The sequence below is a fragment of the Suricata suricatta genome, chromosome 4 (genome assembly GCF_006229205.1).
Source record: "Suricata suricatta isolate VVHF042 chromosome 4, meerkat_22Aug2017_6uvM2_HiC, whole genome shotgun sequence".
Taxonomy (NCBI): Eukaryota; Metazoa; Chordata; class Mammalia; order Carnivora; family Herpestidae; genus Suricata; species Suricata suricatta.
The window spans coordinates 68,097,922-68,122,876 of NC_043703.1; the positions used below are offsets into that span (position 1 = coordinate 68,097,922).

The following is a 24,955-nucleotide window of genomic DNA, read 5'->3' on the forward strand; positions in this document are numbered from 1 at the left end:
GGATGGAAAGTATGGGGAAATGTAGAGGAAGTGAGCCTAGAAATTAGCATGAAGACAAAATGGAAGGGCCATGAATACATTCCAAGAGCATAGCCCCGGCATCAGAGAACAGGAGGATGCTAATAGTTCCTTGATGCCCACTCCAGAGCTGTCTTGGTGCCCCACTCCAGCAGAACTATCACTGCAGCATCTCTGGGAGGGAGCCTGGTGACATGACTTATCGGGTATGTTCTGTGATTCTTTTGATCATCAACATTGAAAGCCAAAAATAAGGAGTGAGAATATGAAGCAGGACAGGGGCAAAATATGCTCTGCATTATGGGAAGGTAGTTCTGTCAGAAGTATGAAAAGTCAGAGTAAAAGGATGGAGACCAGGCAGGAGGCTTTGATCCTGGACCAGGTGAAAGACAAGGGCTTAAGCGGGGCACAGGTGGGGCTCACAGTCTGGTAGGACGTAAGTGTAATGAGGGTTGGAAGGAAAGGAAGAGGCTTTGGGCCTGGCTGCCGGGAAGGATTCGGATACCACTAAGAGGGCGAGTTCAAGGGAAGAAGCTGGTAAGAGTCATCTATAAATTAATTGTAACAGATTGCTTTCAAGGTGCTGTCACGATACCCATGTGTAGACACCCCGCCAGCTGGCAATTCTGATCTGAGGAGCTGCAGATGAGCAGCGCACAAGAGGGTGACAGTGCAGGAGGAAAGCCACAGGTGTGCGTGGGTCAGAGGGAGCGTGAGCGCACAGCAAGAGGGTGATGTCTTGTACAGCTAGAAAACATCCTGTTACAGTGAAAAAGGACAGTCTTGTAGGGGAAAGGACTTCAGTGGCCTCACCTAAGTCTGTTTGATTCCTCTTCAGGCGGAGTTTATTGTCATGAAGGCACAGCAAAATTATCTAACATTTTTGTAAACTGAGGAGTTAAAAATACCTTGTTCCTGTTAACTCTATACACTTCTGAACTTCTTTTCACTTATTGGTGCTTCGTGGATTGGAATGAATTATTGGTGGTTTTTGAAAAGCAAGCTAATATCTCTGAACAGGGGTGTGGGTAGCTCTGACAAAGTGTACGATAAAAGGAGGATTCGAATCGTTTTCATATATATGCACTACATACATTTTTCCTTAAGTTTGTACCTAAACCATGCTCCTGTTTGTCCTGGGCTATTCGCCTGCTCTACCCTGTAAGCCAAGTCCCGACCAACCCCCTAACGCCTCATCAGGAATGCAGCCCTGAAGAAGGAGTGAACAATTCTGAGCGAGCCACCTTTCACTTTTTGCCACAGAATGACACTATTTGTAGGTCTAATGCAGTGTCTTTCACGTGCTAGGCACTTAGGAAATACATGCGGATTTCATTTGTGATACTTATACATGAGATTGAATTATCTTAATTATCCATGAATTAGTTTTCAAATTACTCTTACAGAGTTATTTTCCCCAGTCCTTTCTGTCTTTCAAAGCAAGGTATAAAGAATGGGGGAGAGGTTAATTAAGAAAATAATTTCCATTTTTAGGCTTCAGATCAGGAGGAGGAGATCTGTACCCTAATTGCCACTATTTATAATGTAACAGACTTAGTTTTAACTTCCAATGATACACAATTATGTGGGTAGCAGTGAATTAATACCAAGACAGATGCTTTTTAAAGGTTTAGCTCCACAGAACATATATTTGAATAGAAAAAGTTACATGATCTCTCTGCATATTTTTCAATAAGCCTGATCATTCTAGACATTTGTATTTGCTTCGTCTGCTCTAGAAGTCCTAATTTCTCAAGGGATAATAGGCATCTTTGTTCCTTTGTTCAGTCGTGATTAATATTATTTCAGTCAGTCATTCATTCAGCAAGCATTTACTGAGAATTAACTATATTCCAGCCATTAGAGATAATGATCCTTGAGTTTAAGGAGTTATAGAAAACTCATTTGCTCCAACACACACACACACACACACGAAATCATCCAAAGAAAATAGGCAGAGAAATTCAAGTAGGCAAAATCCATATTAAGCCCACTGTTGAATTTTAATTTGCTTTTGACTTTAGGATAATGTTGGTTTTCTTAATTGATTTTGAATATCCAGGAGTCTGCAGGATTTGCTTGCCACTAGTGAAAAAGAAGCCTCACTAGTCATTCAAATTTATAATCCTGGAAGAAGCAATCCTATTTTCCTAGTAGACAATGCTACTTACAGTTCTCCTAAATTTTTTAATGAAGAAAATGTCTTCTCTGGAACAAAATCAATTTGATTTCTAGGCAGAAACCTGTAAGACATGGTGAGAGTCAGCACTGTTGGTTTGTCTTCTGTAAGAATCAGTTCTCATTGGGAGATGCCACTGATCTGTGTGTAATTTCTTAAGGCCTCCTTGGACATCCCCAAGTGAGGCGTGTTCTCTCCAGGAAATGCTAGCCTTAGGTAATCTGAGGTATTGAGTGTGGTCTGTAAGGTTGCATTTTGCTTGGATTCTGATTATTTCAGAAAGTGTTTATTTCCCAACACACATGTAATGTCAGATTTCGACCCTGTTAATACTTAGAGCAGGTTTTGAGAGAATCCTGGCCCAGTCCTTAGGGGAAGGCCAGAAGGAAAGAGCTTGAACGGATGCCATCACAGCTTCTGGGGCCACAGATGGATTTTAAATTTGGTGTTGGGGGGGCGTGGTTTTACATTTCCTTTGTGTAGAAATGGAGTTCTCCAAGACCTAGGGTAAAAAGAGGGGGTGGCAGCTAACTGCCTTACAGAGGGGAGCTCATGAGTATGACTCTAAAGCCACATGGGGCTATAAAACAGCAAGTGTCCGTGTCATTTGTTGAGTTTACCAGTGTTCTCTCTCATTATCCATGAGAAAAGAATAAATTGTTTGCATCTTCTGAGTGGGATAGCCCCTCTTTTCTCGTTAAATAAGCTGGTCTGTAATCTGACTAATAAATATGTAGCCTGGCAATAATCTTATCTCTTAGTTTGTTGAACAAAACAGTGATTAGACTACTACAAATAAATATACTCCAATTTTTCATTTCCCATTACCTGTGCAACTACATGTGGAAAACTATTGGTTAAAACAAAAGCAAAATTCTTGTGTGTGTGTGTGTTTTTTTTAGCAGTGCAAATGTGGTGACCAGTCCATGTGCATGACCCCCCGATAAAAAACACAATCAGCAGTCAGAATTACCAGTCAGAATCTTTGGCAAATCAGAATACATTAGATATTCTTTCCTTAAGAGTAAAATTATTATTTTTTTTTCTTCAGAGTGAGCGAGAGACATCAAGGGATAAGTCGCAGTGACCACTAATTACTGTAGAGCTAAGCATTTTCTCACACGTGGTATCACTTCCTGAGTTGTCACCGGGTTAGACGCCACCGCAGCTCAGCTGAGAGCATGCAGTGAATTAACAATTGCCCTCAGCAGAGGGGGAGCAGCCAGAGACCTAACTCTGGGCAGCTCCGCTGAAGCCTCGGCCCCACCATCAAAACCAGTCCATCCACGTGTGCATTTTTTTTTTTTTTGGTCTTTTAAAACAAAGAACTTTATTTTGGTTGCAGAGATTTTCATAAGCATTTGGTTCACAGGAAAGTCATTACAAAATAATAAAGGCAGCATTTTGTACAGCGACTCACCCTGGAGCCACCAGAGAAGTGTCAAGGGCAGTGCTGGAGACTGGAGGGGCCTGGGTCTTGTGCCCAGAGTCCTCGGGGAGAAGCCAGCTACTACCATCTCTAGCTATCCCTCCACCCCACCCAGGTGAGCAGCACCCAGGGCCTGGTGGAACCAGCCTGGGAAGCGATTGGCAAGGTGCACCACAGCGCCCCCGACAGGCTGGTGAAGGCCCCGCAGGAAAGGCCGAGTGGGAGGGGGCTGTCCAAGGCTGAGCCCATCAGTGCTGCATTCAGCCCCTGTTCTTGAGCAGGTGGGATCTGAGCCCACCCGGTTCTGGGACCTTGACACATTCACAGTACAGTTCAGTAAAGCCCTTTGGGAGGCCCTTCCTCCCCTCCCTCAGGCTACTGATCCCAGCCCAACCCTGGGCTGCCAACTGGGAACTGTGTAGTTCCAGACGGAGGCTGTAAATAAAACATGACTTTAAAATTCCTTGTCAGTGTTTTCTTTTGACTTCCAGATCTATTGGGTTTCCCCTCATTTACTAATCTCCATTGAATACTTACAGCACTGTGAGTGAATTGCATGACAGAAAGGTGGAATTCGTAAGATATTTTATTCCATTGCCTTCCAGATCCCTAAAACACATGGGAGAACAATATTTTTACTGTTGTTGCACAAGTCACATGTCTAGAGGCATTTTTTGTGGATATAACTGTTCTGAACTTTATTTAAAAAAATCTTTTTAAAGTTTATTCATTTTTGAGAGATGGAGAGAGACAGAGCATGAGTGGAGGATGGGCAGAGGGAGAGAGAGACCCAGAATCTGAAGCAGGCTCCAGGCTCTGAGCTGTCAGCACAGAGCCTGATGTGGGGCCCAAATCCATGGACTGCGAGATCATGACCTGAGCTGAAGTTGTATACTTAACCGACTGAGCCACCCAGGTGCCCCTAAACTTTATTTTTTACCTCATTTTAATATTTACGCTTTCTTCCTAATTATTACAAAGTTAATATAATTAATATTATGCTTCTTTTCCCCTTCCAATTAATGTTAGAACTTAATAAAATTGAGGGAAAGAGCAGCCCAACATTGAGTGTCTCTCTGTGCTAGATACCATGCTATTAATTATAATATTGCCACCATAATAGCCGTAACTGCCATTTATTAGACTTTTATGGTGTCAGATATTGGTCTGAGTGCATGACCCGGCTCTTGCAAAGTTGGTATTACCCTCCTCCCCACCCCCACCCCATTTAACATATGAAAAATGTGAGGCTGTTGGGAATTCACTTCACATCTAGTCACACCGCGGTTAAGTAGTAGAACTGACCTCCTAACTCAGAGCTGTCTCTGTCTAAAGCCTGGGCACTAAACCATGCATCATCGGTCCTTAGACTCTCACATTCCCTTGACAGCAGATAGATACTTTTGTCTCTATTTTGGTGAAGGAATAACTCGGGCAAAATTATCTTCCAGATACTAAATCCCAGAGTCAGGAATATGTATCCATCCGCGTGATGAAAGCAATGGCTCTTTCTACTATGCTTCTGAGACCCTGATGCTGAGTGTAGTGCTGCTCCAAGGTGGCTGGAACAGTCCTCAGTGTCACCCTGGAACTTCTGAAAAATGCAGATTCCGTTCCTACTCTAGGACTGAGGTCTTTTAATTTTAGCATAGTTAACATACAGTGTTATGTTAGTTTCAGGTGCACAGTATCGTGATTCAGCACTTTCACACAACACCTGGTGCTCATCACAAATGCCCTCCTTAGTCCTTTCCCTTATTTAACTCCTCCCCCTTTCCCCCTCCCCTCCGGTAACCATTAGTTTGTTCTCCATAGGTAAGAGTCTGTTTCTTGGCAAGTCTCTCTTGGTTTTTTTTTCCTTTGTTCGTTTGTTTTGTTTCTTAAATCCCACATATGAGTGAGATCATATGGTATGTTCATTCTCTGACTTATTTCCCGCAGTGTTATACTCTAGCACCATCCACATCATTGCAAAAGAAAAAAAAAAAGACAGGTCCTGTCAAGCCCTCATGTTTGAGAGGCAGGGCAGGGCAGAGCTGTGGCCTTCCGCTAGTGATCCTACGTGATCAGGGGCCCTCCTCAGGAGGCCTGTGACGCCACCGCTACCAGCAGCGCCAAGGAATGAGGAAGAGGACTTCCCTGCCGAATCTCGAATCTTGTAACCTCTTTTTATAGTCCGCTTCTTACATTCTTCCCCATATATGACAATAGCTAGTTTGCTGCCTCTGAACATTTCTCACGTTAACACTAAAATCACCAATCGTTTGTCATTTCCTTTTACATCTTGTTTTATATCTATCCAGATGGTCTTGTAGGAACTTGATATTTTTTTCACCCTGAGAATCCTGTGGTTAAAATAATAAATGCTGTACTCTTTTAAGAGCCCAGATATTGCTCAGTGGCGTGGGGACAATTGGTTTTGTACTTCACAGGTGGATCAGTAAGGACTTGAGAGCAGTGGCCCTCCTGATGGCAGGAGAGGGAGTAGAGGCCCGGCCCGGGTGTGGGTTTTCCTTCCCGTAAGCTTTGTTTTCGGGTCTGACCTCTCACTTCTGTCTTCTTGGTTTAAAGGCCCTTTCCCATGTGTGATCGGACAGTCTTACTAATGATATTTTCATTGGGTGTCTATTTTTTCCCTCATATTTGAGGGAGCCTCAAGCGCCATGAACATACCAGAAACCACGGCTTTGACACTGGGTCCCCATCTCATGGTTGCTGGTGCTCATTGGAGGAGAGGCAGGCTCAGACCCTGATCTTTTTCTGCCACCTTCTCTCTTTCCTGTTTGCTTCTCATTGTGCAGGTATGTTCTTGTCTTTTCTATGTTCTCCCCCCGCCCCACACCTATTCTTAACAAGTACGAGTCTCATGTTTTTCAGATTGTTATTTCCATTTCAGGAGTAGCACACTTACATGAGATCCCTATTTATTATATTATTATATTTATTATATTATAACTGTGAAGATATATAAATAAATAAAAGTCCTTATAAACATAAGGACCCCAATAGTTGTAAAAGGTAACTGTGAGGCTAGCTCAGAAAGGATCAAAAGCGGAGGTGCTAACGTTTTATCATCTTAGGTGTTGAGTCCCCTGGTGTGACAATGAGAAGAGGTCCGAGGGACAGCACAGTCAGCATTTTACAGGGCAGGAAATCACTGTGTGTGACAATTCGGCCTGCCTCAGGAGACCATGAAGATGAAGGTGACAGAGAATGGTGAGAGTAGTGGTGAAGCCGTTGAGTACCTTAAGTAAACATCTTACACAGGTATTGGTTAAAAGCTAAGAAGGAGTAGACCTGGTTTAGCACCTTCATTTAACAACGGTTTGTTGAGCAGTTATTATGTGCTGGGTGTACAAACGCTGGGGTATAAATCACAAGGTGGGTTTCTGCCCTCCTAGAATTTACAGAGTGGTAGGGGACAGATGAGTAAACCACTGGTTGTGTGATAGTAGAACCAAGATACATGTGTAGGGAATGGGTGGCCTCATGGAAGCCTGTCCCGGGTGTAAAGGAGTCACAGAGTGAGTCACTGCAGTTGTCTGGTGGAATGCCTTCCTGGAGGGGATGTTTCAGCTGACTTTTGAAGGAAATTTTGGAGTTAACCAAAAGAATAAAGGAGCAAGACTTTTCTGATTGAAGGAACAATACGTGCTCAGGGAACTGATTCTAGCACTTTGGTGCATCTGGAAAGAAGGCACATAGGAGGAGCAGGGTAGTAGTCTAAGTGGAGGAAGGGATAGAAATCGGTGTCTCGGGTCTCAAGGGGCAAGTCTGAATTTAACTTGCACACCCATGGGAATTCTCAAAAGATTTTCATTTTTTAATTAATTTATTTTTTAATGTTTGTTTATCTTTGAGAAAGAGACAGAACATGAGCAGGGCAGAGTCAGAGAGAGAGGGAGACACAGAATCTGAAGCAGGCTCCAGGCTCTGAGTTGTCAGCACAGACCTGATGCAGGGCTCAAACCCATGGACTGTGAGATCATGACTGGAACCAAAATTGGATGCTTAACTGACTGGGCCACCCAGGCACCCCTCAAAAGATTTTGAAACCAGGAAGTAACATAATCAGATTTCCGTTTTGGAAAGATCACCAATGGGCTTTTTATGTCCTCATGAATTGACTTCAAGGCTAGTTTCCTTAAGAACAAATTAGCTCCTAAATGCATACTCACATCCAGTTGAGTTGAGGCATTTGGGCACACATCTGTTTGGGAAGGGCTTCTAAGTGGTTATTAACCATAGACCTTTACACAAAGAAGGTGCTTGTGAGAAACAAAATGATATGCCACTTTAAGAACAGCATTTTTCCTATTTCCACAATTTAGAAACTTACAGGCTAAAATCATTATAGCAGGATAAAGAATATAAACATAACTACCTCTTCAAAATGGTCTCTAGGTATATGTATGGTACAGATAAGAAAGCACATGTCAAAGAAACTGTGAGAGCAAAAGTATGATATATAACCTGGGTATAAATATTATACAGTTTATTTTTATGAGATGAAACAAAAGTATGTATTGAGTAATAACTTTGAAGTTCATGGTAATTTTCCTTGTAAACTTCAAATTTGCAATCATTTCCAGCATCCTACATCCAAAGTCTTTTCTTAAGGGATACATAAATCATTTATAGCATTAAGGGGCCACATCAGAAATTGCATTAAATCTAAGAAGTGATAGAAGGGGGTACTGGGGGAAAGAAAACAACCCATCATCATGTTAAGTTACACGATTAATTTATGATATTGTGGTCCCTTTTGACAAATGGAAAAATAATGATGCTATACAGTGAAGTATAAAGGAACATAATAATCCCCTGCTGATAAATCATCCAGTGTATTAATAAACAGTGAGAATGTAGTTACAAGAACAGGTCTATTGGTGAGACGAAGGTTTTGGAATGTTTAGAAACTCTTGCTGGGCAAAGGTACGTTTCCCTGTTAAAAATGTAGTCTAAGCTGAACTTACCAGGAGATTCTGATAGCTTTAAATGTTGTTAGGAGATAAAAATGAATACTATCTTTGGTCAACCACTACAAGTAAAACATGCCTTAGGATTAAAGGAAATTCAAGGAGATCAAAAAGAAAACTGGTCGGCTTAAAATATACTATGAGCCAAGGCTAGAAAGTCACAATAGTAACTGTGGCTGGACGTACAGGAAAGGTTTTGACTAATAAAAATGTCAACGGGCTTGATTTAAAGCTCAGTTTGTAAGCTAGTGTTTAATGTCATTGCAATTTAGAGACTGACGTATTGAAGGATAGATGAACACTTACAGGAAAAACAAGGACTTTAGTCCAGTAAACAACCGCTGGGAAATTCTGATTATTGGATTGTCATCTAGAATTCTGAAAAAAGCATATCACAAACATTCCCAACATTAGAGACATTTGTGAAATGAAACCAGGAAACCATAAAAGGCCCACAACAATCCTGCCTCCCCAACATCTCTCCTCCTTCCTGCCGGTCCACGCTGGACTCCTGTCCTCCTCCCTAAGACTCCTTCCTAGCTCTTTCCTCCAAATTTCCACCACCCCCATCCCAGCCCTCATGAGGGGTCCTGATTGTTTTCTCTGACGCCATCTGCCTCCCACTGACTTAAAGACCAGAGACAGACCCCTCCCTCCTGGATACCTGAGTCCAGCATAAACTGAATTATTAATTGGCTGAATACAGGCTCCATAAATGCTTTGACCTACTGATTGACTGAATGAAGAGTGGAGGAAAAAGAATTCATAGGAAATCACAAATAGTTCTTTGGTCTAATGGTGTTTAAATGATGCATTTATAAGGTCTGTACAAAGAAACTCATTAGGAGCTTTGAGGATGAAAGAATGAAAATATTCATATATTCAAATAACCATTTCCAACCATAGGATATGTGTTGGAATATAGAATATATAGAATATGTTTTCCTAGAAAGAAGTAGACTAAGGGGAAATATGCCTTCTTTTCTCTTGTTGCCTTTGAAGCCAGGTACCATTTCCTCTTACTCTCAGAGGCTCCTGAGAGTGGGATTTGAAGAAGGAAGTGACATTAAACACCTAGATATGCCAAGTGTTCTGCGTGTGTCAGTTTATATATGCCTTGCGATTTAATCCTCATGACATCACTCTTAAAAAGGAACTGTGATTGTAGTTTACAGATGAGAAGAAAAGCAGCCTAGGAAGATTAAGAAGGTTGCCTGGAACGTTAGCAAAGGTCTGCAGCATCCACAGGATCTGGAAAATGTTGTTGAAGTTCTGGCTTTTCCCCCCTAGAACAATCTGACCTGCAGAAATGGGCAGACTGAAAGAAACATAGAGGCTTCTAAAATGATGTTCATTTTTCTGATGAAAACACAAATATCTTATGTGAGACTGCTCAGGATGGAGCTGGTAGCTTAGCCAGGAAACTGATGAAACAGCACAAGCTACCATATCTTCAGACTTTTTTTGTGAATGTTCTGGAAACCTAAAAGGTCCCTAACTTGCTTACTTTCCAGGTCAGTGGTTTTCAACAGAGGTCAGTTCCCTCCCCCCCCCCCCCGGGGGACATTTGGGAATGTCTGGAGACACATTTGGTTGTCACACCTCTTGGAACCGAGACTGCTGGCATCTAGGGGTGTAGAGACCAGGGATGACGTGAAACATCCCCAAATACAAAAGAACATCCCTTTCACCAAAGAATTATCTAGATGAAATGCCAATAGAGCTGAGGTTGAGAAATGCTGGACAGATGGCACGGAAAGCCACCTGGAAAAAGCATGGAACAGATTCCTTTGCACAAAACTACCGTTTGGCATGCCATTATCTGAATTGCTTAGGTAATGTGCTCCAGATTATGTGGCAATCAGAAAAATGAGTATAATAAACAAGATACATAAATAGATGGAAACAATAAGCATTGATGTATATCATCAAGACCGATCTTCTGAAGGAAAAGCTAGAATACTTACAGCCAAGTTAGCTGATGTAAGTCTTTGAATACTCCCGGTCTGAGAGTTGTAATACAGTTGTGGCTGAGATATCTATAAATAGCATAAGTGAGTCAATTAGGCAAATTCAATACTTCATTTTCATCACATATGATCAGAATATGAGGCACTGATGATGATTATGCAGTAAGGACATCTGTTTCTGAAAGCACTCAACTGGATGAGAAGATGGGGAGAAATCAAGGAACAACCAGGAGACAGAGATGACCACGAGCCTAGGGTGGATGACACTAGGGCCAGGACCAGCAAACTGGCCACAGTTTGTGCTGGGATATTATGTTTTGTTAAGAGTATAAGAGTAGGTGATTTTTGCTTTTGTCCTTTTTGGTCACATCCCTAGTAGACTAGCATTTTAAGAAAATATATAGGCAAGTTAGCAAGGGTTAAAAAATGCTAAAATATTGTGGAACTGACCCAAACTTGAGAAGACAAGGTTAAGGTGAGCCTTTGTTTCTGTCCTCTGGTAAAACCAGGAATCTTTCAATAATTCTTTCAGGTTAATAACTCATCTAAGTACTTTCTGATAACGTATTTCTCCCATTTTGCTATAGCCAAGTCAGGCTTTTAAAATGTGCCATTTCTACTCTTTTAATCTTTACTTAAAACCGTACTCATAATATAATTATAAAGAAGTTACTCACAATATTTGCAGGTTACGTAATCCAAAAAATGCTTTCCGTGATATGTGTGTTATACAATTATGCTGAAGAAATCTGGTAGGAATAAGATAGAAGAGCCATGTGATTATGGTGTAGGTACTTATCAAGTTATGGATCATAGTCTCCACTTTATTCATCTAAAGACAGTTTGTGAAACTGGGTGTATGAAGTCCCAAGTCCTATTCTTATGTTTGGCGGTAGTGGTGTTGCTCACGAGATGGCTGTGAGGCTAACAACGCTTCTGTCCCATTGTGAGATTCGGGCATCTCTGGTTTGCACCGCTGAGCTCCCGAGTGATGAGTCTGAGAAGGGAAGTGGTCTTGTGCTGCAGTTTTCTTACTCTGACTTGACCGTGATGCTCACCATATGAGACCAGCCAGTTTCTCACTGCTGAGCTTTATTCTTTCAGCACAGAGTTCCACCTTTAACTCCCCATTTCTCTTCATTCTAGTCCCATGAAAAAAGGAGAGGGGAAGTCTTATTCTTTTCTATTTTGAGATGCTGAGCAGGAAGCACAATGGGAGCTAGTGAGGTACTCAAGGTCACAAATGGCATCCATTGTTGAACTGAGACTAGTACATCAACTTCAGCTCACAGGATCATGTTTTACTTAACCCCTGAAGCAATTAAGCAATATACTATTGACCAAATAATAGCACTATTGGGAGTATCTAAGTAAAATAATTTCCATTTCCTGTGCTCATTATACAATGGGAGGTTAGCCTTGAATTCATATTTTCTAAAGGTATTTAGGAGCAGGAAATATCCACACTAATAATAGTGACTAATGACTACATAGTGTTTTGAATGGCTTCCCTGTCTCTTATTTTGATTTGATTCTGTTCCTAAAATCTTACACAATACTTCCTTAATTGTTAGGATACTTCGCTGCAAATCCATTAGTAGAACACGTATTCCTTTGGCATCTGGCTGTATTCTGAATTTATTATACCGTAACTATTCCCTATTAAAGCTTCCCAGCCTTTGATTCATGAAACCATTATACAAGTGCCAGGATGTTGAAGCCCTCAGCCCTCAAGGTAGCTAGCTAGGTAAAGTCGATATCAGCACCCAGTTATCAGCAAACCCATCCATCCCAAGTTCAAACCCAAGTGTTGAACACATACTGTCATTCTCTGTGTACCACCAAGTGGAAATGGTTGGTACTACAGAGCACATGCACTACATCCGTAAGATGCACAGAGCATCAGTTTCAGTTTCACCAAGTAAACTTGAAACCCATTGAGACCTCATGTCATTCCCTGCCTTGTCCGCCTGTACCACGTCTATGAAGAGATGCTTCCCATTGTAGCGCAAATTGTCATTTGGTCTTAAAGTTCTGCTATGAATAGAACAAATCTATATGGATCAATATCTGTTTTAGCATTTCAAAGCCCTTGATGTGATATAATAAAATTAATGTAATGAGTTATATTACAATAGTAAGTGAAAATAGGAAAATAATATAATGCTATAACATATGTATATTGAAGTTCCTCTTAAATGTAAAATTTACTATGTAATTAGTGTTACTTATATTTTATTCCAGATAATGAATTCATGGGGTGCTTAGGTGGCTCAGTCGGTTAAGTGTCTGACTCTTGATTTCAGCTCAGGTCATGATCTCATCATATGTGACATGGAGCCTGGTATGGGGCTCTGCAATGACAGGGTGGGGCCTGCTTGGGATTCTCCCTGCCTTGCTCTCTGCCCCTCCCCCACTCATGCACACACGCACTCTCTCTCTACTCCACCCAAATATATAAATAAACATTTAAAAAATAATGAATTCAAAAGTGCAGTGCACATTTTACCTATGTGTTGTCAATCTTGAAGAGATGGGTACAGTCCTACATTGTGAGTTTGACTTTGTGCTTTCGATCTGCATGACTCACTGGATGTGTATTGCCTAACTGCCTTCCCTGACATGAGTTAAGACTTCAATGCTTTAAATAATGAAGAGCCTCTAGTCTTTTGTTCGGCTTCAGCTTGCTGGCACCCCACTGAGAATGAGAGCTCAGAGTCCCCTGTCTCAGACTTAGGCTACCTAATTTGAATTTGATCCTGTAGTGTCCCCTTTCTTTTGTGTAGGGGAAATTTGGAAACATTGCAATTTGGCAAGTGGTGTCCTCTGTTTATTCAGAGCTGAGATATGAGCCCATTTAATATACTTTCCATTGAATGGCTTTTCTAAGAATAACTTACTGGTTCATGAATTCCTGCTGTTTCAGCTGTCAGGACTTTTCAAGCAGAAACGCCAGGAATTTATGTACCTAAAACTAAAGCAAATAAATGCTTTAATGACATGCATGTTTATAGGCTATTTTTTAATGCAACATTTTGTATTCATGAGCCAGGCAGACTCCTTGAATTATATTTTGTTGCCAGTGATTGTTTTGAACAAGAACCATGTTTAAGAAGAAATTTCTAATTTATATAAGGTTTATGTCACAATGAGAAGGAGAGCTGCTGTTGGTTTCCATGGCAGTGGTGAGAAAGTATTATAGTCACTGTTAAAGTATGTTTTATTTCTCTGAAAGGTCATTTTAAATTTCTTCCCCCCAACATTAGAAAGGCTTGATATTTAAAAGATTATTAAAATGGGTAATCTGATCAATAGTAAAAACATTTGGGTAAGTTCAAAAACATTTATTCATTTGGCAGTTAAAATTTCATTTTGATTTATGAATTTATTCTTCTGGTTGCCTAAATGACCTCAACGTGCTGAATGTTTAGAGCATTCTAGACCACAGACTCACTCAATGTTAGATTCAGTGATCTCTTAGGATATACTCCAGAGTTTGATGTTGGCTCTGGGCAAAATCACAGAACGAGCTACTTAGGAAACCCCCCCGTGAATACCTAAATGAGAAAGTGAACAGGGGACTTTATGAAAAATCAGTCATGTCAGACTCACTTGATTTTCTTCTTTGAAAAGTCCAACAGAAACATCTGACTGACACTGTTTATATGTCTACCATGCATTGATCAAGTGGCTTTATGATGCCTTTATGGGAAAAGTAAAGAATAATACACTTTGTTTGAAGAGCGATGATGAACGGCTCTGGAAAGAGTATTGGGCACTGTCCTTTTCAATGTTTTACTCTATGATTTGGGTAAAGATGGTTCATCTAGTTTTCAGATGACATAATGCTGACCTCTCAGCACTCATATTTATATTCACATGAATATTCAGCCTATTCATAGTGAAAATGTTGAGTTTTCCAAACAGTTCTTTACAGTCTGATAAGAAAAGCTGAATCTAACAAGTTGAAACTGAATAGGGTTAAATTTATAGACCTACAACTAGCTCTCAAATACCAAGTGCACAAATGCAGGGTGAAGAAGCCATCACTTTGCAGGAACACCTGTGGTGCAGGATTGGGAATTTTAGATCACTAAGAGTTAAGGGTATGAAATAGCCACAAAAAAATCAAATGTAAGGTTGGAGCATAAAGAGTTTAGAAAGGAAGTCTTGGTAGCTTTCTTCTGCTTGGTCCTGCCTGTGTCCCAGTGACCATATTACATTTATTTCTAGATACTACACAGAAGGCAAATGTAGGTGAACATATCCAGATTAGTGTGAGCAGAATTGTGATCATATTTGAAACCACATCCCTTAGGGGAGAATTCTGCTTGAAGAGACTTGTGGAACAGCAGCATGATAGCAGCCAGCTTTAAATATTTACAGTTATGTAGAGGACTGATTGGGTGTGTTCAGATCAGTTTTGTGGGGTCAGCCTAAGAAAGATGGGGAGCTTTAAAGATACCTGTGGCAGTAGTAGAGTTATATGACAGGACAAAATTTGTTAGTGTATTTTTTGAAATTTCTTCTCAGCACACTCTCATTCCCTTCTTGGCTTATTTTACTCCATGGCTCTAATTAGTATCTAACAAACTATGTATTTTCTATCTTATTGCCTATCCTGCCTTGTACTTTAAGCTCAATGAAGAGAAGCTTTTCATATATGTTGTTTACTGCTATATCCTCCATACCCGGAGCCTGGCAGGTATCAACAAATATTTGTTGAAAGAATTAATGAACATAAGGTTTTGTCAGCTTTTACCTTCCTGCTAAATGTTACCAAGGATCCATTTCTTCCTTCCCCAGGCACCTTTTCCTGGGAATGGTTTTGGTTTTGCTATATTGCCTATTTGGGCTGTCATAATACAGAACAGGGAAGGAGAAGGTAAGAGGGGAGGGGCAGGAGAGAGAAGAGCATGGCTGAGGCTGGGGGTTGGAGAGGGAGCCGCATGAGTGACCAAGGAGTGGGAGAAAAGGGGGTGGGGGTCCTGGAGATTTAAGGAAGGATAGCTGAGTTCACGAGCTGCTTTATGATATTTAAGTACTGATTGTAAAGCCCTTGAGTTATTTTCAAATCAAAGCTTGGTTAACGGACGTTTTTATCAATAGTAACAATATTCTAAGACTGGACCATGCAGTTAAGCTTCCAAAAGATCACAGTCAGATGTTTTGTTTTGAGGCAAAATCTAATACTTGTCAGCTGGCTGCCTTTGAGCAAACAATGCCTAGAGTAGGTATCCTCATTCCTGAAAGGACCTTGTAATGTCCACCCCAACCTCACAGACTATGGGGCTCAAAGTCCAAGTGAGGCTTCCAAATGTTGGGATTCTTTGTAAACTTTAGAAGGTGATCTATAAATGTAAGGAACAGTGCTGTGCCTTGCCTATGATGAACACTTGTTTATTGATGAGGGTCTCCTAATCTTTTTCCCTGAGCCTCTGGGAGAATCAGCTTGCCTAGAAAGCATCACATAGCTCCTTGTACCAGGAGCGCTTCAGCTGGGTGATGATGTGACACTTAAGTTTTCTCAAGGCAGAAGTAAACATTTACTTGGAGAACTTTCCAGCTGATCTGGGAAGTTAAAGTTAATCCCTATGTTAAATCACTAGGAAAATTTGGGGCCTGCATTATCAAAATTAGGGATTCCATACTCTTCCCTTATGTGGGCTAGCTGATACTACAAGAGATAAGTATTGACATAAATCAGGGGTCCACAGAAGGACTTGATAAGAGAAGCTGAAATTTAACTCTCCTTTGCTTGATCCTTTGGTGATCTCTCTGTTTTCCCAGAAGTCAAATTGTCCCAAATTAGAAAGCACATGGAAAGAAGGGAGTTCTGTGTGGGACAGGACAGTATGTGTTGGTAAAACATTCAGTCTGATGCTAGAACAATATCTTTCCATCTCTCACTCCTGGTTATTGTAAAATAAACACTGCATTGGGCATCTCACTCTGGCTCTTTCATTTACTAGTTGTATGTCCTAGTTAAATCATTTAGACATTGCAGACTTTAGTTACCTCATGAATAATAAGAACATTTTATAAGAAATTCATAAAACTTCTATGATTCCAGATAACAGAATTGAAACAGGTACTCTATAACATGAATCTTCTCCCTTCCTTTCCAGTAGTGCCATTTCATTTTTCTTCCCTTGAGCATTTATCAGGCAATGCAAGAACAATATGGATTCACAAAATGAACATGTGGTGATTCCAAGAATTTCCAGTAAAATTAGTAGCAGTATAGTTGGGATTTCCTCTCTAGAAGAATCTGGAAACCCAGAGTCAGTGCACAGCTGCTCCACTGTGGCCATGACAACATGCACCAGGATGGAGCAGAAAGTCCTGACTGTGGATGGCATTGACACAGGCTATAATCAAACCCAGGCATGATTATCTATATTCACATAAGATTCTACCTCACTAATAGACTTCCTTCATCGACTTCTTTCCTTGGATGAGAAAATTTGTGCCTAAATTCATCAACAGCATAGAATTTTTATGGCATTTTAAACCAAGTAGGTTTGTCCAATATCAGCCAAGAATCAGATTATTTTCATTCTTTTTAATGTATTTTACATTTCTAGATTTTAACATATTTCACATTTCTAAAAACTTTCTATGCTGACTGCCAAAGATAAAACAGTACAATTGTCTTGCTCAGGAGCCTTACAATATTGCCTTGTTCATTTTTAAACCTAGTCTAATGATCCTGTTGGCAATTGTCGAAACTTGATCTCTTCATTATCCCAGAATGAATGGGCTCAGAGGGGCCACCATAAAGTAACACCTGACAAGAGGTTGAATATTCTCAATATCTTTACTTAAATAGGAGGCATCCAATTTCACCAAAAGGAATGTTCTATACCCTATCCAAGGTAATTGCCCAAGGTAACTGCCCAAATACTTTAACATGGATAATTGGGAAGTTAATGCAGTCATCATAAGGTTGTTTGGTGAACAGAGAATCAAAGTAAAGGAAATCTCTACCGAAAGATAGTTCATTCAAGTAATGGTGGAGATTGGCAATCCATCTGTATCCTCCAGTATAGCCTGATCTAGGGATTACATCTCCCAGATCCTGGTTTTCTTTCTTGGAATGTGCTGGAAGCATCTTGATACTTTGTTTCTCTCTGACTACCATTTCTCCACTGCCCACTGTGCCCTATTTATTAATATTTTCTTTCCTCAGATATGCTAATATCGCTGATTTCACTAAGATTGCTGTTTCTGTGCCTATTATCCTGGGAGACTGTCTGGATTCTACCATTATGTGTTTTAAATGATCTGCTCTTTCTTGTCTATATTAACATTCCCCATTAAAGTTAAGAAGTGTGTCTAGTGCCTCTGAATCTATCATGTCGTTTTCCAAATGATCTTAGAAAACAGCACGGAATCGAATTATGTGTCTTATTGAGGTGCCTGATCTCAACTTCAATTTAATTCTCTAAAAATAATTTAAATAAAATTAATTCAGCTACTTTAAATTATGTGATGGAAAAATAATATGCTAGTTTTCAAAGCTTTATTTCTTAATTACATTTGAAAAATAAATTTAATGATAAAGATCATTAAGTTTATGTTCCATTTTACTTAAAGATAAAAGGCATGTTAAATAAAACATCACAAAGATTTCTTCATAAAAACACTATTAATAGCTACTTACATCTGTTTAAGTGCTGTGTATTCGATGAAAACTTTATCTGGAAGACTTTGAATTTTGTTTTTCTTAAGAGACCTAGAGTAACACATAAACCAGACTTCATTATGTGTTTTATGACCAAGCGAACTTTTTCCTAGAAAGTGCATGCCTAAAAAAAGGATATTTTTTGATATTCCATGCTACTTACCACACATTTGAAAATGACTCTAGTAACTGAAAATTTTCTCACGTGAGAACGAGGCGTCCATAAGGCAAACTTAAAGCAGTTTGCAAATATCTGACAAGTTTGGCCAGTTCATATCATATTAGAATGTCTATGAAGATTTCACATCTTTACCCTCTGGGTAAGTTGACAAAATCCAACAAACAAAATAAACCCAATAACTCCTAACTAACTCATGCCTGCTCAAACCATAACATGCCTGCAAATTCCTGAGGCTCTCAAAACATTTTTGTAAAGAACAGACAAATTTGCACATGGATGGCATAGCCAGCTTCATGGATCTTCTCTTTCTTTGCAGTCTTGGGAATTACCACTATCTAAAATGAGGTAGAATAAGCTAGTGCTCTCCCTTTTTATTTTCATTTTTAGCTGGACAGCACTAGCGTTTTAGTAAAAATAATGAATCCAAAAATAACGGACAACAGCGCTCCAGACCAGAGACATTTGTGAGCTCCCCGACAACCAGGCGAACCTAACACGTGGTGTTTCAATCCTGTTTTCCCTGGAGAAGCAGCATGTGGAATTCTGATAACTGGTGGTTATGGAGGGAGTGTCTGTTAGTTTGCTAATATACCAGCAGCACAAAACAGAACAAGGGGAGGTTAGATTCTAATACATGGTTTTCATGTGATTTCAGGGACAAATATCGTCAAAATGTGAATTCTACTCACAGTAATGTCGTATTGCTGGAAATCAGTGGCACAGACGTTAAGCCGATATCTACACATTCCAATTCAGTTCCTTCACAGTCACAGGGTTGTGGATACTGGTTTAGAACTAGGGGGCAAAAGAATAGTACTTCACTGGGGAAAAATACTTTTCTTTAATTATGACCTCATCTCTAATAGCTGACATTGTTCTCTCTTCACTGAACATAAAACATTTACATCTTCAGTATCCTAATTTGGGTCCATAATAAAAGCAGAGAAGAATTTTCTCTCCTAGTCCAACACAGACCAATGTGGCGTTTCATCTCAGTTCTAGCTTCCAGTGGTCATTTCAGAGGCACTTAATAAGTGATTAGAAAGAAACCACAAGAAGGTTTAAATAGCACAGAAGTGTATAGTGAAGCAAGATTTAGTTCTCCTCAGTGGAAAACATTAGTACGATAGAGTTAATCTGCAATGGGTATATTTGAGTCAATTTAATTTAATTGAATGGCACAAAGTGGTTCCTCAATAAATGCTTGTTTAAAATTAAATTCAATTTTCCCCCCTTTCTGACCTTTCCTAGAGCTGTGAGAAGAGACAGAGGCAGTGGCCTCCATTGTGCCTATTGAAATAAACCAAGTTGAGATACCACCTTATTTTGGTTCAACCAAAAATCTATCTATCTGAAACATCTAGAGGACAGAAATTCAAGATTTACTGTGAAGAAGCTTACAAAATTATTAAGATTATAGCATATAAAGGGGTAATAAAACTATGGAGAAAACAGGTCAAATTGTCCAATGAGGAGGCAATCACTGTGTGTGTGTGTGTGTGTGTGTGTGTGTGTGTGTGTGTGTAAGGGGTGTGATATTTATGGAGCACTTGATTTTGCCTCTTATCCTATGGGTGTTTGTTTTGATGAAGCTAAGAAAATGAGAATTTTTTCCAACTTTTGCATTAATTATTTATTTAGATCTTTATACGTCCTTTATAATTTCTCTGCTTTCAAATTCCTTTAAGCAAACTTTCTAAAATCAACGTTACTGCGTGTTAATAAATCCAACAAACTTAATGAGTACCTTTTAATGATGCATAAAGTTTTGGAAGTATATCATGTATAAGGTTTTCAAAAACACTGTACATTTTTTATAAAGTTTTTGAAAATATTCTATGTTATGGGTTTATGCTAATGAGCTCAACTCTTAAAGCTCAGAATATTCACTTCAATGTTTATTGACTGAAAAAATAGTGTTTATATTATTAGATTGAAAGCCTGGGGTTGGAAACTCTTTATTTTTTCCAATAAAAGAATTCCATGTAGTCCAAGCTGGGCCTAAACCAGCAGTGTGAGCACAGCTCCCTCACCTGCAAGTCAGTCATACCACAGGCTCTGGATTTTCTTCAGAAATGCCTCTGGCATCTCTCTATCTCACTTTTCCAACTGGCACTTTCTGGGCTCAGATTCTTAGTACTACTCTGGACTACTGCGGGAAACATGATGATCAATCAGTATCTCTTTCACTGTTCTTGTTCTCAACCTTCAGAAGGCTGACATTTGGGTTGGCTCATTCTCTGTTGTGGGGGGCTGTTGTGTGCACTGTAGGATGCTCAGCAGCATCCTTGTCCTCTACATACCAGATGCCGGTAGCCACTCACCAGCCGTGACCACCCAAATGTCATTTGACATTGCCAAATGTTCTCTGGGGACATGGGGCGCCTGGGTGGCTCAGTCAGTTGAGCGACCAGCTTCGGCTCAGGTCATGATCTCACGGTTCGTGGGTTCGAGCCCTGCATTGGGCTCTGTGCTGACAGCCAGCTCAGAGCCTGGAGCCTGCTTCAGATTCTGTGTCTCCCTCTCTCTGACCCTCCCCTGCCTGTGCTTTCTCTCTCTGTCTCTCAAAAAAATAAATAAAAAGCATAAAAAAATGTTCTGTGGGGACAAAAGTTGTCCAGGGTTGAGAACCGCTATTCTAATCCATTCTCTACAATTCTGATGGAAGAATCATTCTCACAAACATTCCTTATCATGTACTCTTCCTCTTTATTAAAATAAAATAAGCCCACAGTGTCAGTGGTTGCTGACCATGTACAGTGACAGTCTGCACAATGGGATGTGTATAAGATGACCCATTATGGTTTCAGAAGAAAATGTTAGAGCTTACAGTTAGATTTATTTTTAATCTTTTTAAGTTCTAATTGTTATATATGATATACTTGTGCATAGTAAAGTATATAATAAGTGGTAATTATAAACTGATATTATAAAGTGCATAATATGTTGATACAGTGTTATATGCATTATATATACATACTAATATATGTATATAATTGTATGTGCACCTACATAATTATCTCTATGTATACATTATATACATGTATGTAATATAAGTGTATATAAAGAGCTGATTCTATCTATAGGGTAGAGGCCATAGTCCAAAGTGTGCACCCAGAATCCTGTATGGGCTAGCCCCACTCTTCTCGGTCCATCTCAATGTCATTGTCTCTGTGGATCTTTCGCCACCCCTTGGCACAGCCATCATTTCTTCCACATGGGCTTCCACATTTCCTTGAGCATACATCAGCCCTCTTGTTTACCACTATATTGTATCATCTCTGTTTCCATGAGGTTTTGTCTTTCCTGCTCCAATGTGAAGTATTTGTGACTTGGGACCACATCTTACTTATCATTGTACTCTCAGTCCTTAACATAGGGGCTGGGAAGCAGTTGGTGCTCAATATCTCTACTGAAGAAAGTATCTAAAGGGAAAAAGATCGTTATTATATATCATAATTATTCAATATCTATATATTCTAGCAATCATAGGCTACCACATAAAATGGGCACAAATGGAATATGTTGTTTTCTTCCATCTCTTCAGTCCCATGGCAGACAACAGAGCAGTTGACCACTGAAATACACTGAACTGAAACTGAAATTCTAGAGGAAATTGATCACACTACGCATATAAATCCACACACCACAAGTCATGTTGTTCGCAAAGCTGATACTGAGTCTTTGAATCAATACCACTTACAGCACTCCTGTGTTAATGCCACATAATTAGCATTTCCATGGACTGTGCCAAATATGGTCGCCCATCCACTAGTGTCTCCTGTGAAATGGTGATGAATATGTCAGTTATTCTATAAATCAAATATCAAATTACAAAACAAAAGTATAAAAATTGGATAATGAAATCAATTAAAATTTGTTTAAGTAATTGAATGGTAACATCAATGATAAGGGACAAAAGTTAGGCAAACATCTGGAGTTTTTTCTTTTTTGGAAAATTACAAATATTTCAAATGTATGTATCATAAAATATACAGTGGGAATAGATAACTATTTTACCTACATATATCCATCCTAGAGAGTACTACTTGTTTCTAATCCTGACAGTTTAAATGTTCAATATTAATTTTAAGGTTTTCAGAAGAAAATGCAACCTGAATTGTTTTGACATATGCATACTGCCGCATATGTATATGTAGATACATGTGTGATCGATGTAGTGACAAATAATAAGATATGTGTCACCTGACCTTTTAAATAAAACAACAGCAAAGTTTCTTTTAATAAAGGATATTTAGCCCTATTGAGTAGAAAAATGTTTTCTAAATTTATCAGAGTTATTTGCCATGTTTCCTTCTCCTGTTCTGAAAGAAAATTATATTCTTTTTAAAAAGGAAACCTGATTTTGAAGCATAATTACTTCAGCATATGCTATTAGAATGGTAAGATACATATTGTAATGTATGATACTGAAGTTCATAAAAATTGAAAAGCAAATTTAAATAGTTGCCCACAGTTCCCTTTTGATCCCTGCAACCTATAATTATTTCTATTTCTCATTAATACAATGGTTTTCAAAATGATTCTATTTGATGCCTTTACATGAATGACTTAACTTTTGTTCAGAACATCCTCATGAGGTATATAAATATGCAAGGTCTCTGATTCCCATGCAGTGAAGAGGGAACACCAAGGATTTGATGGACTTTCCCATTGGCATCCAGACAGCTGTCCCCATCATTGAGAAGTGATTGAGCACCTACTATGTAACCTACTATTTTAGGCTCTGATGACAATGAAATAAATAAGACACAAATAAGAACTCTTCTCAAGAAGTTCATGTCTACAGTGAGAAGTACAGAGAAAAGACAAGACAGCCCTTAGTACAACCATAGAGGTACAGCCAGGATGCTATGGGAACGGAGAGAAAAGGTGCCTATCCTAGACTGGGGGTCAGGTGGTAGAACTTCAGGGTGGGGAGTGGGGCCAGGGAGGCCAAGCCTCTGAGGTGAGAAGGGTACCTGAGCTCATCCTAAAGAACGAGTATGAATGATCCATAGGAGGTGAGGGCATATAGGTCCATGAGAGGGGAGCATACATGAATACTCAAGGGCAGGAAAGCAGATTCTAGAGAGAAATGCCTGGCATTCCTGGACTTTGTGTCTCACTTTGATTGCTAGGTAGGTGGTACCAAGGAACGGCTGTTCTGTGTGATAGAAAACCCACAGGGTTCTTTCAGATTTGAGAGACCTGGATTCTAATGCCTACTGTCTAACTAGTCATGTCAATTTGGCATCAGTTTATTTAAGTAAAAATAAACAGGTTTTATTAGACAATATATGCACTCCCTGCAGACTTAAGATGGCCATAAGACTTCTGGTGATCTGGCCTCTGCTCACCTCCTCTCCCTCCATATCCTTGTTCACTCTGCTCCGGCCACACTGGCTTTTTGGCCTCACAAACACCTTGTCTTATTTCATTGAGCCTCAGGGTCTTTTTCACTTGCTGTTTCCTTTCCCTGCAACTCTGTTCCTCCACAATTTTTCATGGTTTGGTTTTCACTTCAAATGTTATAATCTCAGGGAGGTTTTCTCTGGTTGTCTTTTTAAAATAACCTTCACTTTGGGTCACTTTCTACCCCATCACCTTTTTTTCAAGACTTTATGGCACTCATCATGCTCTAAAATATTTAATATTTAAATGAATGTTAATATTTAAATACATTTAATATTTAAATACATTTAATATTTAACTTATTAATGTACAGGTTTATTGTCCTCCTTGTTCGCCAGGTCCATGTGATTTCCATGAAGGCAAGACCTCGTCTCTTGGGAGCCTGCTGAGTCTGGGTGAGTCAGATGAGCATCTGGCTCATAGTGGACACTCAATGTAGGTTTATTCAACGAATCAATTCTCTAGGCAGGGCCCATTCACACTTTATGGGTATTCATGTAGCTGCACCAAATCACCAAGCCAAAATAGGTAGTCGATAGAAGGACACTTAAAGTTAGAATATGAGCATTCAAGTAGCTTTCAAAATATGACTTCAGTTTTTATCACATTTATATTTCTGATTTAAGCAACCTCTACCTGTGAAAAACTCTGGTCATCATCACAAATAAATTAGGGAGAAATTATTTGTGTTACAGTAGGATTCCCTATAGTATACTGAATCAGTTCTTCCCTGTCATTACAATTACTTGGTCCACACACAGTTTGGGGGCATTCACAAAGGGGAGGTGTGTGTCCGGAGCCGAGAGGGGGACTCACCACAGCCCTCCTCGTCAGCCTGGTTCCCGCAGTCATCCACACCGTCACAGTGGAAAGCACGGGGTAAGCACTTGGTAAGATTCCCACAGGGAAAGTATCCTTTTGGGCACAAAGGAGTGATTGGACTGCCCTTGGTCAGTGCAAAATCTGTGTGAAAGAGGGGAAAATAGTCTCATGTAATAGAAAGAAAGCATTAATATGGCTAAGTTCTTTTCCCAGCATTCCCTTTAATGTTCAAAAGGACCCTATGAGTTAAGTTTGTCTAATGTTATCCATAGTGC

General features: G+C 39.7%; 1 protein-coding gene across 1 annotated transcript in view; it reads right to left on the minus strand.

Annotated features, from left to right (window-relative positions):
• RXFP2 (relaxin family peptide receptor 2) overlaps window positions 1-24,955 on the minus strand; it is a 49,546-nt gene that overhangs the window by 15,571 nt on the left and 9,020 nt on the right. The window contains exons 2-11 of the mRNA XM_029938624.1: window positions 24,675-24,821; window positions 22,147-22,224; window positions 19,133-19,238; window positions 18,242-18,313; window positions 11,253-11,324; window positions 10,573-10,644; window positions 8,912-8,983; window positions 7,805-7,876; window positions 4,164-4,235; window positions 2,190-2,261 (exon numbers count right to left, since the gene is read on the minus strand). Of these exons, the coding sequence (XP_029794484.1) occupies window positions 2,190-2,261; window positions 4,164-4,235; window positions 7,805-7,876; window positions 8,912-8,983; window positions 10,573-10,644; window positions 11,253-11,324; window positions 18,242-18,313; window positions 19,133-19,238; window positions 22,147-22,224; window positions 24,675-24,821 (835 nt within the window). The remainder of the gene's footprint in view (window positions 1-2,189; window positions 2,262-4,163; window positions 4,236-7,804; window positions 7,877-8,911; window positions 8,984-10,572; window positions 10,645-11,252; window positions 11,325-18,241; window positions 18,314-19,132; window positions 19,239-22,146; window positions 22,225-24,674; window positions 24,822-24,955) is intronic.